Below are 26,081 nucleotides of genomic sequence, written 5' to 3'. Positions count from 1 at the left end.
GTTTTTAAAACAGAATCAACTTTAGTGGATTGAACAGATACAGATTTTTGCTGAGATAGGAGGAATTTCTTTGTATGAAAAGAGGTTTCGTAAGTTAAAATGTAATCATCAAAAAGAACAGTTGCCTCCTGTAGTGTTTCAACTTTCTTTTTATCCAAATTAAGTTTGAGATTGTCACTAGTACAACGTTTAAATTTCTCAGTTAGACATAATTATCTTAATTTGTTGAGACTGCTACCAATATGCATAGAATTACACCATTGATTAAAATAACCTTTTTTTTATGTGAGCAAATCCCATATAAGGTTGATTATTTTGAATGCAATGAACTTTTGGCGATAAGCCTCCGGTACTAGATCAGCTCGTTGCTTTTAGAATAGCTACTTTAACCTTATCATAATCTATATAATTTCTTAGGAAAAAACGGCATACGCTTCTTGTGCATTTCCAGTTAAAACACTTTGCAATAATAATTATCACTTTTCGATGAGCTATTCCATGGCTGGGCAGTTTTCTCAAAATGTTGTAAGTAGTTATCAACTTGATATTTATTAAATGGTGGTACTTTAATATATTTTTTGAGTTCAAAGTTTTCATTCTGCCAGGGTCGATCAGGTTTAATATAATTTCCATTTCTTTCAGCCGAATTTCTTTGTCGGCATCGATACGGGCTTGTTCAGTCTCAACTTCTTTGAGTTTTAGCTGAATTTCTGACTTATTTTTATCATTCAACTCTGATTGGCTAGTGGCGACACTAGAGTATTTTCATAATGCTTCCTCTCACAGGAAATAATCATTGATTAATATTTTAATAATACACTTTTTAGTTCCTTTTTTATCATTGATTTCTTAACTTCCACCTCTAAAATTTTGGCAAGTTTAAGCAATTCACTTTTGTTATGTATTTCAAGTTGTTCGAGGGAGGGTGATTTAAAAAAAGCTTGATAATCAGACATGATCAAATCTTGTTGGCAGTGATAAACATAAATTGAATTATTATTTGAATTTTAATCCAGATCGTGTTTTGTCTTGATTTAGTTCTCCGACACGACCTCACAAATTATTATAGCAGATGCTATAATTTATCTCAGATGAGTATGATTTATGATGTTACATACATTACGTATTATGATTTTAACTAGCCGTTAATTTTAATTTAGAAGTTAATTGAATGACGGTATGTAACATAGCCCGGCATGCTCAGGTGGCTAGGGCGCTTGACTTGTGATCTGAGGATCACGGGTTCGAATTCCCGTCAACCAAAACATGTCCGTCCTCTCAACCGTGGGGGCGTTATAATGTTATGGTCAATCCAACTATTCGTTGGTAAAAGAGTAGCTTAAGAGTTGGCGGTGAGTGATGATGACTAGCTTGCGGTTTCTAAACCTTAAAGCGAGGTTCTCAAAACTTCAGTTGACAACAAAACTGGTATTTACATTCAAACATAGTACATTCTTGATTCTTTCACTCGAGAATTGTTTTACAAATTTAGAGAAGAAACAGGATTTCCGCAACATAAGTCTGTCACTGTAAGTTAAATGCATTTCTAAATACATGTATTAAACTTAAAGGAACATTATACTAGTAAATCCGTTACAACTATTACAAAGTTGAAGTATTCGATCACAGTCATAGCGAAGTTGTTTTTAATTATATATTTATTCATGCTGTGTACTAGTGAATTAGTTTGTTAGCGAATTACTCTTAAAATTCTGGATCTGGTAAAACCAAAATTAGCAAACGGGTTCGAGGTCGTATGAGAGATCCTTTAATTTATAGTGCTATGTCCCTCTTACCTTGGTGAGGAGAATAAAACACGCCTGAAAGGCTACTAAAACATTATGAGTGCCTAGAAATAGGTTTTCACGATCCCTGATCACGAATATGACATCGTATTTAGGTTTCTAATTCTCCTCAAGATTACGGGAATGTCATGTTTTCTGGTACTGATCCTCTATTGGAGTAGTTATAGAAGCAATTGGGGATAATGGGAAAGCTTGATCATTACAGAGAGGCCTTAGTGAATCATGAGGGAAGGGGGGTGAACCCCACAGTAAAATACAGGTTTTTGTGTGCTAGTATATGTAATGGAAAAATCTCACTTTCTGCTTTCGTTGCAAGACTAACCTATATGCAACTACAAAAAATATGGAAAGCCAATCCATACGTAATTTCAGAACCAAAAAAAAAAAAATCTTGCAAACCTAACTTATATGACACGACAAAAAATCTCGGAAGGCTAAACTATACATAGTTACAAAAAATCTTGCAAGGCTAGCATATACGTAACTACACGAAAACAACAATAACAAATCTTGCAATGCTAGCCTCTACGACGCTACAAAAAATCTTAGAAGGCTACAAAAGCGTTTGTAAGGCAAACCTATGCGTAACTACATAAAAAACAACTTGCGAGACTAATGTATGCATAATTACAAAAATATTGCAAGGCTAACCTGTATGTAACTACAAAAAAAATATTGCAAATGTCTATAATTTAGTTTACTCCCGAATCCTTGACGTTGAAAGAAGAATAATTTGAAAATCAATAGGAAATGTATTACTAAGGTCAATAGACAAAGGTTTCCCATAATAATATTAAGTTACAATCAGAACAAGCTGGATATTCAAATAAAAAAAACAACTGACAACGAGTATACTAATTAAAGATGCCGTTCCTAAAGTTTTTACTTATAAAGATTACAGAAGTTAGGTATGTTCTATTAAATTTATTTTTAAGTCTCATCACACCATGTCATTACAGTCCATGTCTCTGTGTCCAATCATTTTCCATCTAACAGCTTTGCAGCATAATTTCCATAGGATCTTTCATAAGGTTGTCATGTCTTAGTCACACCACTTTGCATTGCTGGTTTCCATAATCCATCTATTGTACGAAGATGATTGTTTCCAATGCCCAATTAAATAATTCTATCCATATACTACATTAACAATGCAAAATAATTTTTATAATAAATACATAATAATAAAACAATGGTAATAAAAATAAATATATTAAACATTCTAATTAAAAATGTAAATGAAAATACCGTAAAAGAAAGAATAGAGTTCATGTTACATGTAGAACACTTCAAAAGCATTCAATTGTAACATAGTTTGAAAAAATAAATAAATAAAAAAGGGTTCAAAATAATGGATTAAACAAAGGTTAATTCGGATGAATATACCATCTATAAGATTAACATACTTTGAACTTGTCAACATATGTTACAGTATAACAATGATAAGCATAGTTTTAGAAAGTATTTGTAAAGTTATTTACTGATAGATAGGCAGATAGTTGTCCAATACTTAAATTATTAAACTTTTTTTTTAATAAACGTGGAAGAATTATAATTTCGAGTGTGTTGTGTCATTGAGGTGATATACATTTATGATCATACATCTAAGTGGGTTTATAGTCAAACTTAGATATATAAATGATCACAGTTTTTAATTGGGTTACATAATTAAACTGAAATGTATGCAAGAACGTAGTTTAAATTGAGTCGTATAATTCAGGTGAGATATGTATACAACCATAATTTTAATTCGTTGTATAATTATATTGAGATATATTTAATATCATAGTTTTAATTAGGTTGTATAACTATCCTATTACCAACGAATAATGGGATTGACTGAAATATTATAACGCCTCTACGGCTAAAAAGGCGAGCATGTTTGATGTAATAGGAAATCGAACCCGCGACCCTCAGATTATGAGTCGAGTGCCATAACCTCTTGGTTTTGTCGGAGCCACTTTCACTTCTAAAAGGTGGAAACCACTGTAAGTTGAATTTTCAAATGATTTTGTGAAACATATGACCACTTTTTTTATTTTCTGTGCTTACTAAGTTTAAAATGCGCGAGTTTTGTTGTAAGTTGTATTCTTAATATATTAATTTAAATATAGGGAACTAATCAAGATGATGACATAATTGTCCAGTAAATAGTAAATAAAAAACGAAAATGATATAAAATGTAAAATGATAGAATTAATAGTAAGTGCTCTCTCCATTTATTTATTTTACTATCAGTTAGTGAATTAAACAAAGTTACATTTAATTAGCTAAAAAGTAAGTCAGCCATCATGTTTGATATCGATCAATTAATGAGGAAATTCTACAAGTAAATTTAGAAGTTAGGCATACACTAGTATCAGAATTTCTGTTAAAATGTTGCTTGTAAAAAAATAATATGTGGATGTAGCTTGTATCGAAATTTATTGAAGAAATAAATTGATTCTTTATGACTACTTGTAATGCACTTAATATTTTTTAAAGAAACGTCCTAAAAGAACTCACCTCACGGTACACTTCAAGAATCGTTAGAGCTATATGTTTCAAAGTGTGTAAAAAACTTATGTTTTACTTATGTGATCGACTGGAATGTGCATTATACTTAACTTATATTATACAATTTATCATAGGATAAACTATTGCTTGGGTACAATGTTTGTACTAAAATAAGTTGACTATGAAACTTTGTTTTAAAAATTAATACATATATATATTGAATACTTGACCTCTTGTTTACGTGAGTTGGAGTCTGCGCCCTCCGCGAGTATTGAAACCAGATTTTTAGTGTGATAAATCCTTAAAATACTTATCGCTTAACAACTGGGAGTGGGGGCTGTAAGTTATGCGTGTGATGTCTCAGCATCGCTTATACAACCTTGTATTATTTATGTAATCGACTTTTTTGTTATATTATATATCGTTCATGGCTAGTAGAACTGACTAATATTTGCCATTCTCTTTAGCAATTTGTAATATATATCAGCAATTGAGAACTATGATCATGTAACTTTTTCATAGCAGTTTAATGACATAGTGAAAAAGGCTCTATATGAAACGTAAAATATAGTTTTAGGCTAAAGAGATACTGTAAAAATTAATTTTTTATTGTTAGAATTTTATATATCATATATGAAATTATTCAACCTCACAAAATACATTTAATATTTAGTTTTAACGCCGTTAACCGTGTGCTGTTTCTAAACTTATTTGCTATAAGAGTGAAATGATATAGACGGTTAAATCACTAGATTTCACCAAGTACAGTTTTTATTTCTGCTTGGAATCCCACACGAATATGCACAAGGTTTTTCTCTAGGCTTGGGCAGTAAAATCAAAATATAAGCAAGAAAACATTACAGATGAATCTCTCGTGACTACTCGTTCACTAAATACGATCAAAACTTTAGTCCATATCTGGCTAGGTTTACAAGAGAGAGGATTTCAGTAAATAATTGAAGGTCTTATGCAATTATCCTTAAATGGATGTGTTGAATATTCGCTATAGGCCGCATTTTCACATAACGGAGAATTTCAAAAGGTGTTTTACTAACGGGTGTAGCTATGGCTGTGTTTGTTACTGACTGTATAGTACATCATTAGTGGGTTGCGCAATGTCGGATTTCTTGATTGCTGTGAAACAACAATTTAAGATTACATGACGGTTAAAAAAAGAATTAAAAAAAACTTCATTAGAAGGTCAAAGAAATAGCGGTGCTTGTGTTCTACTACTTTCTTTTTCCAATATGTTTTCCATTGTATGTGTACAAAAATATATTGTGAAATCAAGTTTATTTCTTATAAAACACACAGCTAAAAAAGACCCCAAAATGTGGAAAACATTGAAAGAAGTTACAACACATGTCTGTTTTTGCAAGATTTTTTTCTCCTCATCAAAAGTGTGCATTTCGGTGAGAAATAAACATGAAACGCATTTGTCAGTCAGAAAGTTTGACCAATTTCGAAGTATTGTGCCCCTAATGAGAAGCCTTGACCAAATAAAATCGAAAATTAAGACTATGTCTCTTGCTGATAATCTCACTCTGTTTGTACAAGTTATGATCTCTCTCTGTTTGTACAAGTTATGGTCTCTGTTTGTACAAGTTATGATCTCCTCTGTGTGTAAAAGTTGTGATCTCCTTCTGTGTGTATAAGTTATGATCTCCTTCTGTGTGTTATGATGTCTCTCTGTTTGTAGAAGTTATGATGTCTCATTGTTTGTACAAGTTATGATCTCTCTCTGTTTGTACAGTTATGATCTCTCTCTGTTTGTACAAGTTACGATCTCTCTCTGTGTGTACAAGTTATGATCTTTCTGTGTGTACAAGTTATGATCTTTCATGTATAAGTCATGGTCGCTGTGTATAAGTTATATGATCAATATTAATAAGTTGTGACAGTGAATATTATAGTCAATTATCGTAGATTACATAGCGGGTAAGATCGTGCTTTCAATACGAAGCGTGTTTAAACTTTAAGCCTTATTGTTAATTTTTTAAATGCATATTGTAATTTCTATTGTGAAATAATGGTATTGTGTTATAAGCCACGGGAATGTAAGCTATCAACTTATCAACTTGCGTGTTTCTGTTTGTGTTACTGAATCAATTGTCTGGCAAGTTAATGAGTAAAATGTCGTCGATTTGTACTTGTATAGAAAAATGCACATTAAACGTCGTTCACTTTTGTATTCGTATAAATGTATAAAGGTATCATTCTTTAATTAGCTAATAGGAATTTTAAATTTCTGTGTAAACTAGCACGCATTCACGCAAGAAGCGATTGATACGCGTTGTTGAAATAAATTACATAGATATTATTGTATATTTTAAAATCATGGTAACACGGATAATAATAAATAGATGTCACTACAATCACTTTTATCTGAATTTCTTCAATATGTGCTCCTTAAATTCAATATTATTATTCAACTTCAATATTAAAGCCAAAATGGAGCAGTCTCAGAACCTTTGTTTTACAAAATCCATTGAAATAAATTACAATAGAAGTAAATATAGTTGACTCTCTAAATAACCTATAAGTTACCATTTTCAAATAATGCTAAGCTGGGTATTAGCAACTTTTAAGAAAAAAATATTCTGAAAAATAGTATAGTAACTAAGCCGAAGAAAGTGCATGAAACCAAAACATAGTTAATAAAACAAGGTTTCGTCATAAGTGTATATTGTGCCTTTTCAAGTCTTTATTATAGGCTAGTTCCATGTAGTACATCTACTTCAAACATCATTGTATTGTTGTATATAATACCCCCATAGTTTATGTATCTTCACGTAATATCAGCAAGGTTTATATTTCCTTCGTTTTGTCTCAAAGGGTCATTGTATCCTTGTTAATACCACCATATCTCATATATTTTTTACGTAATACTCTTAAAATTTTATCTATCCTTTCTCCTAAATATTTATTGTGCTCGTGTGAACTACTTCCAGAATTAGTGTATCTTCGTGTTAAACACCAATCATTCATGAATCTATATACAATAATACCTTTAACCCCTAAATCCTAGAAGAAAAAAAGTTTGTTTTACAATCATATTTACAAGTAGTCATTGTCGCTGATAGATTCTAGTTAATTGACTCATTGTGTTGTTTGTCCTTGTTAACTGTTTAACAATACGAGTCAAGATAATTATATAACATCTTTTTATGAATTATAAGTCTGTTTTTCTCGTTTTTTCTTATCACCAAAACTGTGCATTTTCGAGAGAAACCTACTCCCCAGTCATCGAGTCTCACAGATTTCTTTCTATAGATTCCACATCTCACGAATATCAGTGATCAATAAATACACTAATACACTCGTGATGCACATTAGGCAGCTGTCCCAGCGTACTGAGTCCTGTAGTGCTGCCATCTATCAACAATATAAAATAGTTTTAGATTCAAAGATTCAACTATTATTAACGACCACGCGCATACATTTTTTAACTGCGGCATAGCAGCTCATAGAAAGGCTCTAAGTTATTGTATTTCAAATACAAACGTTTACATCATAGCTCCGTCATTTTCTGAACGACCCAAGAGCTAATTACGATTTTGTACTCTGGAGGTCAAATCCTTTTAACTGATGTATTTGACCACGCCAAGGGTTTCATAAATAAATTTACTCTAATTCTATCTAAAATAATTTCAATTTGAGGGTATGTTGATAAAGATCCCAATACGTAATAAAATCGAATCGGGTATATACGCTTTCCACGTTTGGTATTCCCGACGCACAAAATATAGCTAATAAAAATAATTAAAAAATGTCTCATAGATTAATTTGACCTAATCATGTCTAAAATAATTTCAATTTGAGGATATGCTGGTAAAATTCTTGATGAGTAATAAAATCGAATTGGGTACACACGCTTTCTGCACAAAAATATAGCTAACAAAAAATAAAAAAGTTTCATATATTAATTATATGATACATGCATCTTAAATTGTAATATAAAATGAGCAAGAATAAAACATGCTAAAAATTGTCAAAAAAACCTATTCTGTCATGTTCAATATGTTTTATTTTATGTTTTTCGATTACATTTTAAGTTATTTTCATTCCAGCGTTTTGTTATTGCTGACAACGTTCACTCTCTTACAAGTCTCGTTTTGTAATTGTATATTGTTCTGCTATATATATATATACATATGTTCTCATATAAGCGTAGTTTCGTCTTTTTTAACAAGAAACTTGTAAAGGATTTATTTACTTTCCATTAATCGAAATGTTTCATTATTGTGCTTAGTTTGGAATTAGTTCTCATTGTATGTGTGATGAGAGGATGAGCAAAAATATCCATTGAACGTAATGTTTTTAAGCTTTTCTTTCAGTTTGTTTATAATTATGCACAAAGCTACAAAATGGGCTATCTGCGCTGAGCCTGTCACGAGTATCGAAACTCGGTTTTTAGCACTCACAATTTTCACAATATTTTAATAGAAAATTCTAGCAATTGGAATTTTTTTCGGTTTAGGCTAAAAGCCAGATCAGCACCTCAAGGTTTAGACACAGCCATTTCTAATTTATTACTGCTTATTAAAGGGAATGACAACCATTCATTAGCACCTGCCGCCTACCATGGTACTCTTGATCTATTGTGAATATGACAGTTGTTCTTCTCTAGTATCCATACTTTACAATATGGAGTATGTTCAGTGACATATCAAATATGATATGCTAACCACTAGATTACACTTGGCTCATAGAATAAAATATAATTATCTGATAATTCATTAATAAAACTTTCTAAATGTTCAATTAACAAGTAGGAAAGTTACAATGGCATCTATAATTTCTTTAGTAAATATGCTTTCTAAAATGTACAAAAATTTTGTCAATACTCTGATAAGGTTTTAGTGAACGCTTAAGAATTCATCGTCTTGTTTAAGTCGAAGTCGCAGCTCTTTCGTTTTGTTCAATATTCGCTAGATGGCAACACAAATTACTGTTTTCTGTCTAAGATGACGAGAAAACCCACTTGTAGAGAAAAATATATTTGTAAAAACGGCTGGTATAGAGTTTTTCTCTACCCATACTAGCCGTTTTCACATATATAGTTTTCTGGCTGAGTTTTACATCGTGTGGTACTAAGTGCATTATTTCAAATATAAAGGTCTTTGTCCCATTGTTTTTTGTAAGAGAAACATTTTTCAACTGTTTCAGCTTATTGATATAAATCATTATTTAACAGCTTATTGAAAATCAAGTTTTCTAATAACAAAGTCTAAATATTTAAATAATAATATTTCATTTGAATTTCTCTTTAGCGTTAATTTTGCTGTAGCTATGCAGTAAAGGTCGATTAGTATAATATCAGCGCGTAATGAAACTGCAATATTGTTATTCGGTTTAATATTCCCTACTCAGCCATTTTTGGAGAAAGTAGCGTTAGTTGGCTTTCTTACTGTTGGTTAATTATTCAAAATTAAGAACGACTATATTTGAATCCTACAGATATGAGACTTGGCCATTTAGGTCACATGCGCATAAAATGCCTTTCAGATTGGAAGTGGAATTCTTTCATAACAGAAATAAACTATGAAGATTAACGTGGAGCAATTTTTATAAAATAAACGTTTTTTTCTAGGAGTTCCACTCTATTCGTACTGTGTCGCTTTCTTCAGCACACCTAACATTTTTATGTTTTCTCTTGATCAATGATATATGTGTTTATGAAATATATTAATTTTATAATTGTACATATGTTCAATTTTTTAAACTCTGGTTCTTTTTTTTCAACAAATCGCACACAAATTGGCGGAAACATCTTTATACTTTTTTATATTAGAAAATTTTATACATAAGGCATCACATTAGTCAACTTATTTTTCAACATGTATTTTTTTGTTACAGAGTGAGTTCTTAAAAAACTCAAGAGACTCCGTTCATAATTGGATAATGTTTCAATGGATCGTTGTCAGCGTGAGTTTACTGACGAACAATCACCCTTAGGCGTGTTTTCCAGATAACTCTGCGGACCCATGCGACACAAACCTGAAAAACTAATGCACAAAAGTGGTGGAAACAGTTTCATGGAGATTGGAGAGTGTACATGGGAAGAAAGCAGCCCTTCGTGGGCTTCCAGCAGTACGGGAAACACTCCGTCTTATGGAAGCACCGGGCTAGCTTTTGAATTCGGACATAAATGTAATATAAACACTGATTACTGCACATCAGAGTCTACCGAAAGACCGACTTCTAGTTATCAGCAAAAAAACAAAGAAATGGAGAGAAGCGGTAGTTTAGGCTCTGACCAACTCGCAGAATTTGACAGTCAGGAATCTGGATCTGATACTCCTAATGACTGGATATGTGGCATTCGGACAAAAGTAAGAAAGGGATCGACAGATAACTGTAAACATTCAGTGGGAACATCAATGACAGCTTCTATATCGAAAGGAACCGAGAGGATCTCTCGACTACTGAAAAGAACACATAGTGCAGGATGTTCCAAAGACATTCCAGCTCATGCTCTGTTTCTTCGGGAGAAGCCGGTAGGTTTCTATTATTATTAGTTTACTGTTTTAAGTATGCTTTCTCAATAAAGAAAGAAAGACACCTTTACTATTAGTCGATGTAATCTACTTATAAGCCACGAATTCCAAACGATTATGTTATTACAGATTGCTGGAGTTATATGTTAAAATAATATCTTTTAATATACAAAAATATTGTGAAGGTGATTTGTGTATATGTGTGTGTGTATGTACATGTTGTTTGTTATTAAGGGAAAAGCTACACGTTAGATCATCTGTCCTCTGCGGCTATTAAAACTCGATCTTAAACGTTATAAACTCTCAGAATTGCAGCTGAGCCACTTGGAAGCGATAGAGGGAGAAATACCATTAAACAGACAGATGAAGAAGAGTTACAAGTATGTTAAAACACGTCGGAAGTTAAAACCGGTTCCTTTTTTCACCAGTGAAGAACTACTTTTTCTTTGGAAGTCGATACCAAGTTTCGTTGTCTTTAATATGTCTTGATAGTTCAATTTGAATAGTGCATGAAGATGTTTCTTTAACTGAGAGAAAACGTGATACTTCTGACAATGTAAGACCAAGCAAAGATTTCTTTAAAGAGGAATTCACCACTTCTAAGAATGAAGTAAAGCAGTAAACATCTACTTCTGAAACATTTTTAGACACGATATTCAGCAAAGGAAGAATATTGCATAAAAGTAAATTCTACTTTTTATCAGTTTATATCAGATTATCTATATTGTTTAGGGTTCGACGTACAGTAAAGAGTTTCTACTTTTGATTTCTAAAGACAGATTAGACCAGATTATCTATATTGTTTAGGGTTCGACGTACAGTAAAGAGTTTTTACTTTTGATTTCTAAAGACAGATGAGACCAGATTATCTATATTGTTTAGGGTTCGACATACAGTAAAGAGTTTCTACTTTTGATCTCTAAAGACAGATTAGACGAGATTATCTATATTGTTTAGGGTTCGACGTACAGTAAAGAGTTTCTACTTCTGATCTCTAAAGACAGATTAGATCAGATTATCTATATCGTTTAGGGTTTGACGTACAGTAAAGAGTTTCTACTTTTGATCTCTAAAGACAGATTAGATCAGATTATCTATATCGTTTAGGGTTCGACGTACACTAAAGAGAGCAGTATAGAGTAAAAGATAAATTGGAATATAGCTTTAGTTTACGCTTTTATCGTTCAAATTTCCACATCCTGGGCGGCAGACACAGGTTTCACCTGTCTTTCTGTATTTAAGCAAATTATTTGATATTACGAAAGCGTGCATACAAATAAACAATGTTTACAACACATTATAATAAGAAGAAACTTGCTTAATCCAGAACAGATGTCACAGTGGACAACCATGAATCATAAAACCGAACATGAATGTGAAGAAAACCTCACTTTTAAATTTTGGTTTGTAAAAGTTAAAAGGTAAGTTTAAAATATTTTTATGAGCTAAAAAATGTATGTAGAAAACATAAGAATGTGAACTGACTTATGTAGATAACAATTCTCTGACAACACATGTGAACTGACTTATGCAGATAACAATTCTCTGACAACACTACTGAGAGTAAATTCCATTTCATTGTACAGCTGCCGTTTGAAGTTGCTAAACCCACGTTTATTATATAACAGATGCTCTTCAGAAGGTTGTGGTTTTCATAACAATCTACCTTGATAATTAATCAAGTTACAGATCTCTGGGTTTATAAACAACTATAACAGCGACAAACACCCACTCAAATTTAGAATATCAGTATATTGGGTATGTACTTGGATTATGACGTCGCTCTCGGCATGGTGGTTTCAGTACAAAAGTGTGTGTCATTGAGCAATCAGGGAATTACGAGGAAGAGTTTTAAAAATGAATGAAAAAGAAAACACATTCGGATCAAAAACATCTTTATTAGTCTATAGGAACCCGGCAGCATGAGCGAGCTCTTCGAGAGGAGATCATATTGTCTTGATAATGAAGAGGGGGAGGGTTAGAAAGACACATGGGTGCTATCTTTAATGTTGAATGAGATATTACTCAAAACATTTTTTTATTTGTAGGTAAACAGACGTAAACAGAAATCCCTTAAATCAGAAAAGTGTAGAATTTTTGTCTTTGTTGTTGATCGAGTTTTAATTCACTTCGTAAGATATTCTAAATAAATATTCGTTGTATTTCTGTAATATCGAAGTCAAAAATGTTTCTTGCACTTCGTAACTCGTTGAAGCGTTCAGAAGTCTTTATAATAACTAAAAGAAAGCGCGGTATAAGTCGTATAGTATTAACTCTTGTAACCTGTTCATCGTCAAAACAAACGCATTTTAGTCATTCATCTTTTATTGATTTGTTTGTTGAATGTAGCTAGAAACTTCTCTAGAACTATCGGAGTTTGTCATTCTTATACCTTTGAAATGATAGACTAGAGGGAAGGATGTTAGTCAACATACCCATTTCCAACTCTTGAAGGTTTCTTAACAACGAATAATGGAATAGACCAACACATACAGCACCCCAAAGCATAAAGTGCGAGCACGTTCGGTGACTGGTTTCTATCCCGTGAGTTGAGCATTATAACCACTATGCTACATTTCACTGTAGCTTATTTTCAATTAGAATAATGAAATATTATAATCAATAAATATTTGATGTACCTCCGCCATTAAAAGCACCGGCATAGCGTGGTTAAAGCACTCGGCTCGTAATGCGAGGGTCGCGGATTCGAATCCCTGTCACACCAAACATGCTCGCCATTTCAGCCGTGGGGGCGTTGTAATGTGACGGTCAATTCCATTATTCGCTGGTAAAAGAGTAGCCCAAGGGTTGGCGGTGGGTGGTGATGACAAGCTGCCTTCCCTCTAGTCTTACACTACTAAATTAAGAACGGCTAGAACAGCTAGCCCTCGTGTAGCTTTGCGCGAAATTCAAAACAAACCAGAACAAACCACCATCAAAAGAACCAACTCTTATAGTTATCAGATCTTTTTGCTGCCAAAACCATTAAATCTTATAGCTATTATACCTCCGGGTGTCACATCAGAACAACCAGGCCTTATAGTAGTCAAACTGCTTAATGTATTTCCTTAACTATCAAAACCACCAAATGTTGTACTTAGTTGACTTCTTGTTGTACTTTCTTCGCCATCAGAACAACCAAGTCATATAGTCACCAGATTTCCTAAAAATAATGTCACCACCAAAGCAACCAAGTCTTACAATCATAAAATTTATGGAGACATTTATCATCAAAACAACTAAGTTGTATCGTCATAGAAATTTTCCCATCAAAATAGATGCAGCTTTACCATCCAAAACGTTATATTTCGTCCCCCACTGGCAGAGAGGTAAGTCTTAGGATTTACAATGATAAAATCAGGGGCTCGATTCACCCCAGTTGACTCAGCAGATAGTCCGATGTGGCTTTGCTATAAGAAAACATACACACGTTATGTTTCTCCAGATTTCTTGGTTATTTTTTCATCAATGTACGCTGAATATAAACCTTGTAGTTTAATTATAACTTCCTCACAATAATCACATCGTAAGACGTATATTGCTTTAAAGATGCATTTGAAACTAAAATGTTATTATTAATTTCTTTTCAAGCCTGATTTTATTCCACATATATCAAAATAAAAGCCGGATCAAATAGTTAGTGATTATAGGAGGTAAGTATACAGTTCTTTTTATTGTAACGTGTTAAAAAATTGAAGTTAGCAACAACCATAAACGCTTACCATACTTATTGTTGAGTATTTCAACGAGCTATGATCAATAGACGAGGCATACAAGGACTCCCACATGTGGAGGAGTAAGGCGCGGGTACTGACGTCACTAAATGGAATTTTTGTTTGGCTGTCTGAATTAATCAGGATTCTGAATGATTCTTTGCAATCTATATCAAGTGTTTAACCTTCAAGGGAAGAAATAAACTTAATAAACGACCCTTTAACCTTCCAAACAAAGGTACCAAGTTTAGTTGAAGGCTTCACGCAAAAGAAAAATAATTCTTAAATGTCTAGGTAAATTTTGTCCACGCCTCTTATAACATGAAATTTCAGGTAAACAAAACAAAAGCTATGGGGGCGACGTAACACAATAATCACAATAAAATAATGTTTTACGTAAACCTTAACCAGTCTTTGTGTGAAGTTTAAATGTAAGCGAGCTTGTTTAAAGTACGCTTCGTACAGATATCTCTCTCTTCTTAGTAAATAACTTACCACACATGGGCCTTTTTTGGAGTCGACAACGAGAAACAATGGAAACCAACAGCTTAGAGCCTATTTCGCTCTTGTTTGGAGTGAAATTCAAAACTGTAAGTACAATGCTGATTCCTAGTCTCGCAACAGAGAAAACGCTCGAGATGGCTCAACGTACCTCGTTTTTAGATACCTCACACTGCTAGTCCTGTGACGGTTAATCCCACTATTCGTTGATAAAAGAGTAGTCCAAGAGCTGGCGGTGGGTGGTGATGACTAGCTGCCTTCCTTCTAGTCTTACAGTGCTAAATTAGGGACGGCTAACGCAGATAGCCCTCGAGTAGCTTTGCTCTAAATTCAAAACAAACACAAGGGCTAAATGCTAAGCTTAGGTTAGTATGTAAGAGTGAGCAGATTGTCTGGTTGCACTTGTGGGATCAGTTCAGTGGAAGAAGGGAGCTTTTGGGAAAGAAACTGGATTGTTTGCTAAGGCTAATAACTCAGCTGTAAGATAAGTTTTAAATTAGAACAAGATAGTGGTGAGGACCAGGATAAATTAAATGCAAAAGAATAAGAGAGAAAGAAAAATCTAGCATAAGAAATGAGTATAGAAATATTTATAGTGGTATGATTGATTGTTACTATTCTAATGCATGAAGTATACAAAATAAAACAAATCACTCTAGAACATTAGGAGGAAAATTTTGTTGTTTGTTTGATTTGAATTTCGCGCAAAGTTACTCGAGGGCTATCTGCGCTAGCCGTCCCTAATTTAGCAGTGTAAGACTAGAGGGAAGGCAGCTACTCATCACCACCCACCGCCAACTCTTGGGCTCTCTTTTACCAACAAATAGTGGGATTGACCGTCACATTATAACGCCCCCACGCCTGAAAGGGCGAGCATGTTTGGCGCAAAGGGGATGCGAACCCGCGACCCTCAGATTACGAGTCGAACGCCTTAACACGCTTGGCCATGCCGGGCCCAGGAGGAAGATAGGCTTTTGATGTAATGGGAATAAATAAAACATGATTAAACGTAGATTATTTTGATGACAGAAATTTATTGAAAATACAAGATTACAGGCTGTTTAACAAGGATTTAGAATCAAGCACAAAGCTACACAATTTCCAATCTGTGCTTTGCCCAACGTAGGTATAGAAATCCGGTTGCTGGGAATGCGAGTCCCTAGACATACCGCTGTATCACAGGATGGCATTTAATAGCGATAGAGTACTAAATATAGGGGAGTAGCGTTATACGTAAAATGCGAGTTACGTTCTATTGACGTTGAAGATATTGAAGATAATAGCAAGATTTAATCAACTTGAGTTTCTCTTAGCAGATTTAGAGAGAAAAGACTTTTAGTAGGAATTTGTTACAGACCACCAGATTATACTGGTGAATTTAGTGAAAACTTTACGATTAAGATTTTAATTTACAATGAAGTCATTGTTATTGATGACTTTAATTTCAGGCATCTAGACTGAGAAATGCTCAAGTCAAAGTGAAGAAGAAATGTTTTAGAAACTGTACAGAATGACTTTTTTCAACAATTAGTCAAGGAGCCAACTGCAAACAATGCTATTTTAGATTAATTGTTAACTTCAAATACACAAATGATCGAGTGCGTTGAAATTAGAGAACATTTTGATGTAAGTGATCACTATTCTATTAGGTTTAATGTTTTACTGCATATGGTGATAAGATATAATGATATTTTAGTTACAATTTTCAAAGAAGCAAATTCTTGACAAGAATTATTTGTTGTGAATTGGCCAGCTGAGTTAGCTGGGGACACTGATCAGATGTAAATAATTTTTGAAGATAATTTTTTAATATTCAATTTAACATGTTTCTTTTAGAAAGAAAAGGGTAGTTGTAAGTAAAAACCTTTTGTCTCACAAAAAGTATAAAAGGTAAAATTAAAGAAAAGCATTCTATATTTTAGAAACTTAAATGGACTGGTAAGTCAGGAGACTTGATGATAGAAGGTCAAGAAAGGTAATGAAGCAGGAAATTATGACATCGAAGTGAATGTGTGATAGAAGATTAGCTGAAAATATTAAAATTAATAGTGAGAAATTCTTTAAATACATTAAGGGTAAATAAAATGTTCGGGTTGGGGTAATTCCCTCGGCAGTTGATAAAGGAAGGCTGGTATCTGATGATTCTGAAACGGATGGGATGTTAAATTTTGTTTTTTTCTTCTGTTTTTACTAACGAAGATTTAGCAATATTCCACATCTTGAATAGTTGATAGATGGAAATAAGATCGAACATTTTAACATTTCTTTTAAAAGTCTGCTTTAATTCTGAGCTTAAAAAACAATAAAGCTCTTGGGCCATATAATATTTCCTCAAAAGTTTTGAAGGAGGTTAAAGATGGATATTTGAGTCACTTCGTACTATTTTTTTGTCAGTCCTTGAATAGTAGGCAGGTATAAGAGGATTGGGAGTTAGCTAGTGTCACTATTTTTTTTCAAGGGAGTATATAAAAATCCTCCCTGTAATTATAGAACAATTAGTCTTATACAAGTTATTGGAAAAGTTCTTGAAAGTCTGTTAAAAGATGCTTTCGAAAGTCATTTAACAAAAATAATTTTTTTGTGAGGATAGTCAGCATGGTTTTACTGGGGAACACTTTGTATTACAAATCTTTTGACGTTCTTTGAAAATATTACTGCTTATGTAAATGAGGGTAAAGGTGTAGACTTGATGTATCTGGATTTTCAAAAAGTATTTCACAGGAGAACATATAAAGGGCTTGCAAGATTATTTTTACACGTATGGGGAGGGTATGTTAACAAATTTGATAGAAGAACGGCTGGATGGAAGAAAGCAGAGGGTTGTCATAAATCGAGTTCAGTCAAACTGGATTGATGTCGCAGGTGGGGTACCTCAGAGCCCAATTTCAGGACCTTTGGTCTTTGTGATTTACGAAAATTATATGGATGACGGAATAGTCAATAAATTACTTAAATTTGAAGATGATATTAAAGACTTGGGTATTGGTAGCTGTGAAGAGGATGCTGCTGCTTTACAAAAGGATTTAAATCATTTGGTGAGTTGTGAAAATAAATGTCAGATGGGTTTTAATTATAATAAATGCAAGATAATGCATGTGGATTATCATAATTTGAATTATATGTGCATAATTTATATAGGAATAACCTTAACGGTGTCAAGAAAGAACTGGATCTTGGTGTAATAGTTGATCAGCTTCTAAAGCCATCCAAGCGTTGTAGGACAAATATGACTTTAGGTAGTGTCCACATAAATATTAAACACAAGTCGAAAGAGGTTATAATTTTATTGTAAAGGTCATTGTTTAAGCTACATTTGGAAATCGCGTTCAGTCTTGGTTCCTTACCTTAGGAGAAACATTAAACTGTTGGAAAAGGTTCAGAGAAAAGTTACTAGGATAGTGCTTGGGATAAGGAGATTATCATACGGGGAGAGCTTGAAATCTTTCAGATCGTTTTCTATTGAAAAAGAGGAGTTAGGGTAACTCCGATTGAGGTGTTTAAGATTGTAAAGGGAATTGAGAGTAACCTTTTAGTTGTATTTACTGAGCAAGTTTTCTTTCAGTTGTTTTTTTACATGTTTGAATTTTTTTTAAAGCATATATTGTTTGTATTTACAGTTTGCGTATTTTAACTGCAATTTCTTCTTTTCTTTCTACAAGTACATAATGTGACACAATTTTTTTTCATTATAGTATATATGTCGAAATATCTAAAATGACAGTATTCCAATATGTGCATATTAAAATGTACAATATAACCGTGAAATGAATGTTACACTAACTTGTTTGATTTACTGCAGTTTTTGCATCTCTGGACATATCCTTTAATTGTTTCATTTAAGAAAAGTAAATTACAATCATTTGAAAGGAAGCCTTAACGACCACTTAAGATACACATAAAACACATGCTTGTAAAATAATATAGTATAAGTTAATTATTTTGTTGATGTCACAACAATTTTTTTAAAATGCTTATTTACAAAAGATAATCCCTAGTCCGGCATGGCCAGATGGTTAGGATGCTCGACTCGCAATCTGAGGGTGAGGTTACAACAAACACAATCGCCTTTTCAGCTGTGGGAATGTTATAATGTACGATCGATTCCACTATTCCTTGGTAAGAGAAAAGCCCAAGAGGTGGTGGCTGGTGGTGTCGGTATAGCCAGGTCACACCAAACATGTTTGCCCCTTCAGCGATTGGGGGCGTTATAATGTAACGATTAATCCCACTATTCGTTGGTAAAAGAATAGTCCAATATAGTTGGTGGTGGGTGGTTATGACTAGTTACCTTCACTCTAGTTTTATACTGATAAATTAAGAACGGCTAGAACAGATTGCTCCCCGTAGCTTTCTGCGAAATTAACAAAACACAAGCATGAGCACCTTAAAGTTTGACATAATTTCTTGTTATGCTTCCGTGGAATACAAGCTAATTTCATAGGAATAATATTTTATTTTTGGATTAGGAAATCTAGATTATGTAACGAACAAATACCTCTGACAGCTGAAGGAATGTTTTTTACATGCACGTAAGTGACATGTACACCTACAAACAAATTAAAAAAAGCAAAAACAGAATAGGTGACCAAATTCATTACATCACTTGACAAATCACTTGTGTGTTATACTAAAACATGAGTTTCCTGTTGTGATAACGCAATTAGAAATGCCACGGATCACATGCTATCTTTCCACAGTAATGTTGAGGTTTCAGTTTTTTAAATCACGCTTTTAAAAACTCTGATAAAACGTTCTTCATTCAACGAATGTTTTTCAACTTGATAATTCAAAACTTTTATCATCTAAACACTGGGAAATAAATAAATAAATGTTGTTTGACAATACTTGGAACAAGAAGGACATTGACTCTAAATTATAATTTTGTTAGTTTGTAGTTAAGCACAAAGATACACTGATCTCATAATCCGGTTACTAGCATTCTAAGTGCACAGAAGAACCGCTGTGCCACTCTGCCATGTACTAAGGTATCCAATAAACGAATGTCAAATATAAACTATAAGTTACTGAACTGCAGTTGTCATAAGCTCAGGAATTTCTAATTTTATTCTAGTTTTTAAACTTGCCGAGGTATATGAGGCGAATGAAACGTGGAGGACTTATTGTTGGTTTGACTGAACGAAGCAAGGGAAAGTCCGCACCCTTTATGAACTCGACTGGTCTTAAAGTCCCAGACAAATTCGATTCTGGATTAAGTTTTATGCTTTTTCCTGTTTTTCCTAAAAGTAATTTTCCTAATTTTGATACATTTTTACTGGAGCGGATTGAAAAGTGGAACTCTCCTGCTTATTACGCCACTGATTTATTTATTTATGTCTAATATTCGCTTTAATTAAGATTTTATGACATACAAGTCTAATGCAACACCTATATCTACAATACATAAGATTTAAACACTTCACAAGAGAACTATTTAATGATTTCTGTGAAATTCAAACAATATTTTTACACATTTTGATGATATACCTTCAAAGACTTATTTAACCTTGTAACGGATTTACCGTTATACGTTTCTTTTAATACCTACTTTAGTTTCAGTTCGATACATATGACGTATATTGTTGGAGGTGTAATGCAAAAGTCCCGCCTGTTCTCTAACTTTGTAGAAGATTCTTGAAAGTAAGAATCTACAATATTTGTTTTACGAAAACGCTTATGTATTTTCAAACATTGTTGAACGTTTGAGAATATCACCTTAAACTATATAAACCAGTGCGCCAAGAGACAGAATATTGTTTGCGAGCTACAATAAGTTTACTATAAGCATCGGAAACTATAATTATGATTAACGTTTATTAATCGGAAAGTTACAGATTTTGATCAAGAACGTTTATAGATTTCGAACGTCACAAACTGTTCAGCTTCAGTGAATTACTTCGGACATTATGATATCTACGAACACAATAATTATCTTTGCCGGACAAAGTTAGCTTGTAACCGGTATAATAGTATTAACTCAGAATTAATTTGCTCGTCGTAGACGTGGACCGTCGATAAAATATTCAGTTCTAGACCAAATAGACAAACCCTTGTATATAAGTCAATATTTGTAATAACTGTTTTTAATAACCATTATTCAAAGTTGAATTGAGGGTTTTATTGGCCCTAGGCTTTTCAACTTATAGAGGTCTCCTCGAGACAGAGCCTCTACGTGTAATACATTTATAGTAATAGCTTAAGGTCCCCTAATTAGTGTGAGGCCCTGGGCTTCAGCTCAGTAAGCCCATGCCTTAATCCAGGGTTGCACTTATAAGTTGTATTGTTGTTTGTAAATTAAATTATATTTGTGTTAAGAAAGAAAACTGTGTGTGTTAACCTTGTTGACACAAATTTGATACATATTAACATTCATTTAACTTGTAAATTAAACTGAAAATGTACGGCTATTTTAACTTGTAATACGTAGAGTACATAACATATTAAACCGGAGACTCATCCGAGATAAATTATAATACGTAACAGTCATTAATCGTAGAAAAATGATTTGTCTTAAATATACATACATATATATATATATATATACATGAAACACCTCGTCTAACTTTCTGTAAGAACTGATTCTTTCCATTTCAACTGTGTTCACAATTAGAAAATGAGATTTTATGGGTTTCTTTGTCATATCAAAGTTACTTTGGGCTATCTGCTGTGTTCACCTAGGGAAATGAAACTGCTAATTTTAGCGTTGGAAACCTATAGACATATCACTGTTACCCCGGGGAACAAAGGAGCGAGAGAAATAGAATGTTCGTCCTAACAGTATTGAAAAAACATACATACGTCTGTAGGAAACAGATTCACTGTTGTTGTCGCCCTACCATGTAGCTTAGAAATTTTTCGTTTGTTTTGTTCCTTTAGAGCAAAGCTACACAATGGGTCATCTGCTACGTTGAGGAAACCGAACCCTGTATTTTACAGTTATTTGTCCTCAAAAGTACTGATGACTCATTTTTTTCAACTTTTCTTTAACTTTTCCATTCATGGTATGAACTACAGTTCTTGCATAATGTAATGAACTACAAGAAGACATGAAGTCAATATCTGCAGCTTTGATTCGAAAAGCATACATACGTACATACATACATGTAATTTCTCTGCATGTTTACTGTATATTAAGAATGAAATTTGAAAATACTTCACTAAGGCAAAAAATCTGAGTTCTCATTTAAACCATATACAACGATAGTTTTAGTAAGTTTTATTGTTGAGGAGGTCAGTTAATTGCCTGAAATATTTTCTTCCTATTAATGTGTGTGTGTGTGTTTTCTAATTACAAAGCCACATCGGGCTATCTGCTGAGCTCACCGAGGCGAATCGAACCCATGATTTTAGCATTGTAAATCCGTAGACTTACTGCTGTACTAGCGGGGGGCCTCTTCCTATTAATACATGGATGATGTGCATGCAGGAGTTATAAACAATGAATAATTGTAAATGAATGTGCACTTTGTCATTAGTGCAATGACTTATTACAAAACATCTAGTATTTAGTTTTTGTTTTAAACAGATCAGTGCACCTTGTTTTCATATTACTATAAGTTTAACAATTTATGATTGTTCCTAAAGTCTCGTATTCCAGCATTCAATTCAGTCAAGTTTTGTTGTTACTTTCGAATATGTAATTTAATACATTATCCTGTATATATTTAATAATATCCTTATTGAAACTTTGTGCTGACCAACAAGTCATGGTTCAGGGTGCTTTTTTTTTAACTACCAGGTATCGTTGTAACACAGTTGTTGTAGGACTGAGAGCGTTGTCTTGCTAGAAGATTAATCTCTGATAAGCAGGTATTGTTTCTGAAATGAGTGGTATAATGCATGAAAATATGCCTGTACCTATCAACAGTGAGGGTGCTATCACGTTGTGTCGATCTCCAACCTCACTGGCTGAGATGGAGCCAGAACTTGTATCGAACCCTCAGCAGACTACAGTATAGATGTACGTTGACTATGATACCATCCTATTATATTATATATCCTATTACAATTTTTGTGCAAAGAGCACCGTCCCATTTCAACTTTAAGTTTAGTTATTTCTCATAATGTGTATATTACTATTTTTAAGGTAAAATTAACACAAAGATATTGGCAAAATATTTACTGTATTGTTGTGTAACATCTACAGAACACTTTCAGACAGTTTGGACTTTCTATGTTAATGGCTTATGTTATCAGAATCACTAACTATACATGAGGCTTCAATACAATTTTGATATAACGCATTCAGTGCTTGTAGTTTAGAAAAAAAAATGATATGCGTCATGTTGGTAATTTTGTGATTAATATGTCCATGCCAATTTTTAGAGGAACCTTTAAATCTAGTTTTGAAAACTCCAGAAATGGAGCTCAAATTTAAAAGTTTCATATATCTAAACTTATGATTTTTGCTTTTCAAATGTGTTTGTGTTTTAAACTTAGCACAAAGCTACACAATGGGCTATTTGGGCTCTGTTCACCACGCGTATCAAAACCCAGTTTCTAGCGTTGTATGCCCTCAGACATTCCGCTGTGCTGCTGGTGAAAGGCTTGCTTGTGAAAAGACTCCTCTTATATTTTAATAACAATTTTCAAGCAAATCAAAGCATTACGCCCCTTTGAGCTCATCACGACTCTTTAGAGAAAGACTTTGTTTGTTTGTTTGTTTGTTTGGAAATTTCGCACAAAGCTACTCGAGGGCTATTTGTGCTAGCCGTCCCTAATTTAGCAGTGTAAGACTAGAGGGAAGGCAGCTAGTCATCACCACCCACCGCCAACTCTTGGGCTACTCTTTACCAACGAATAGTGGGATTGACCGTCACATTATACACCCCCACGGCTGGGAGGGCGAGCATGTTTAGCGCGACGCGGGCGCGAACCCGCGACCCTCGGATTACGAGTCGCACGCCTTACGCGCTAGGCCATGCCGGGCCATAGAGAAAGACAAAAAACGTATTTTGTAAAGGTCAAAATACTGTAAACTTTCAATTCGATCTGTCAAAAATTGTACAATGAATTAAAGAAAAATCAGTGAAACATTAAAACTGTGATATAAACATTGGTGTTACTTTGGAGGTCTCCTTGATGGGTCAGCAGTAAGTTTACGGACTGACAACGCTAAACTCCGGTCTTCAATTCCCCGTGATGGACAAACAGCAGGTAGTTTGTTGTCTATAACAAACAGACGGGCTAATTATACCATATTTGAAAAACTAGGCCCAATCAGAATACTGCAATGGAGTTCTCATTGAACAGACCTCTTCACATAGAAATTATATATTTGCATTTCATTACCTTTCTGGGATGAATAAAGATTAGATAATTTAATCTATAAAATAACCGTCATTATCTCAAAGTCAGGTGTTTCCTTCTACACAGATATTTGTAGATTAAAATGATCACCTAGTAACACAGAAGTAAGCCTAGAGGTTTATAACGCTAGGAGCTGGGCTTCGATACCGATGGTGGACAGAGCATAGATATCCCATAATGTAGCTTTGTTCTTAACGACATCCAAACAGAAACTAATGTATTTTATCGCTCATTTATAAATAAAGTTTCTTATCATGTAATATTTGGTTTCTATTTGTTGTTTTTTACATAGCGTTAGTCTTAGGATAATCAAAAAGATAGAAAGACCGTAGTAAGACTTTTTAAACGCTCACTCTTAATGTGCTTATTGGAGTATTTCAGTAGAGTACCTTTTCAACCACACTTTCTCTCAGCAGCAGAACATAGCATGATGGCTTCACTTAAGCGCCTAAATCTATGTTTGTTTGATTTTGAGAGCTGTGATTTACTAATTCTGCCTGTTTTCTTTAGTAATGATTGATAAATGCTGGGATAGGAGAGCAAGTAAACGTCAATGTGGGTGTCGTGCTCACTTGGGATTTTAACAGATATAAAATGTGATTCTTAGATTAGGTACCAATTAAATAGGTTACGCTCGGGGCCTTTTTTTAAAAAAGGTTTCTGTTCATTTAGGCGTCTCAGTCAATAACGTTATTTTAAGAATTTCTATCAAGGCATATTCTGGGCCGAGGAGTCGGGATTTCATTCAACTGGTGTGTCAACTTGAGACTCGCTTTTGGTTTTCCATTTTTAGTCTGGGTTCGTCGGTTTGAAGTCGAGAGATTTTCACTTGATGTGCAAATGTTTTACGTTTTTTTTATCTTTATTTATCTCTTCTGGTCTTGCAATTTCCTCTTCTTTATGGTCGTAGTTTGTGTACAGTGGTCTGTTGTGATAGAGGTTTTGAACTTTGGTCGTTGTATTCCTTTTCTGAGTTTCTTTTATTTATCGGGAATGGTTTTCAGCACTATTGAAATAACCGACATAAACACTGTGGAAAAACAAAGTAAATCGGGTATCCTATAAGTCTAAGGGTTGCATAGTTTAAACACGGTCTTGCATGAAACCTTAAGCCTGGTCAATTGTACGAGTTTTTGTAGTGTCATATGGAAACGACATGTATTCTTACCTGTGTGAAAATATTAGCGTATGGAAACGATCAACACGATTAATGTATTCTTACATTATGTGTACAAATGAATACAAAAATGTGTTGTATGTTTCCAAGTTTGAAACATCGGATCAACACGATTAACTACATAAAATAAAATTACTATCAGCTTTATTAACATTTTATAAAAGTGTTTCATAGCGACGAAAAACATTTGAAATTTCGAGTTCTGTCACTGGTGTTTTGTATCAATAAATTTATAACACATAATTACAATATACATGCATATTATCTGTATTTAAATTGTAACATCAGCGTGTATTTGTCTTAAATTTACATAAAACTTCTACATAATTAAAATAATTGAATAAGAACAAAGGAAGATGGTATGAAAGTTTCTTCTAGCCAACAATTAACACTAGAGTTGAAAACTGTTTGTTGCTTAGCAGCGTTATATAGATAACGTCTTTAGAAATACCATTCGTCGGTCTGATGTCTCAGAAGATTTACGTGACTTAAAGGTATATCATGCCCTACTTATTTGCTTCAAGACCACTGACACAGTTTAAACCTCTAAAATTAAGATTTCCAAGGGAACTCCGGTAGGACAGTT

The 26,081-nt window shown here is 33.5% G+C and overlaps 1 protein-coding gene across 1 annotated transcript in view; it reads left to right on the top strand.

Moving 5' to 3' along the window:
- LOC143230713 (regulator of G-protein signaling 3-like) overlaps window positions 1-26,081 on the top strand; it is a 73,574-nt gene that overhangs the window by 6,394 nt on the left and 41,099 nt on the right. The window contains exon 2 of the mRNA XM_076464743.1: window positions 10,158-10,798. Within this exon, the coding sequence (XP_076320858.1) occupies window positions 10,286-10,798 (513 nt within the window). The 5' untranslated portion in view covers window positions 10,158-10,285. The remainder of the gene's footprint in view (window positions 1-10,157; window positions 10,799-26,081) is intronic.

Source organism: Tachypleus tridentatus, chromosome 10 (assembly GCF_004210375.1).
Source record: "Tachypleus tridentatus isolate NWPU-2018 chromosome 10, ASM421037v1, whole genome shotgun sequence".
Taxonomy (NCBI): domain Eukaryota; kingdom Metazoa; phylum Arthropoda; class Merostomata; order Xiphosura; family Limulidae; genus Tachypleus; species Tachypleus tridentatus.
This window is presented reverse-complemented; position numbering and strand designations above follow the sequence as displayed.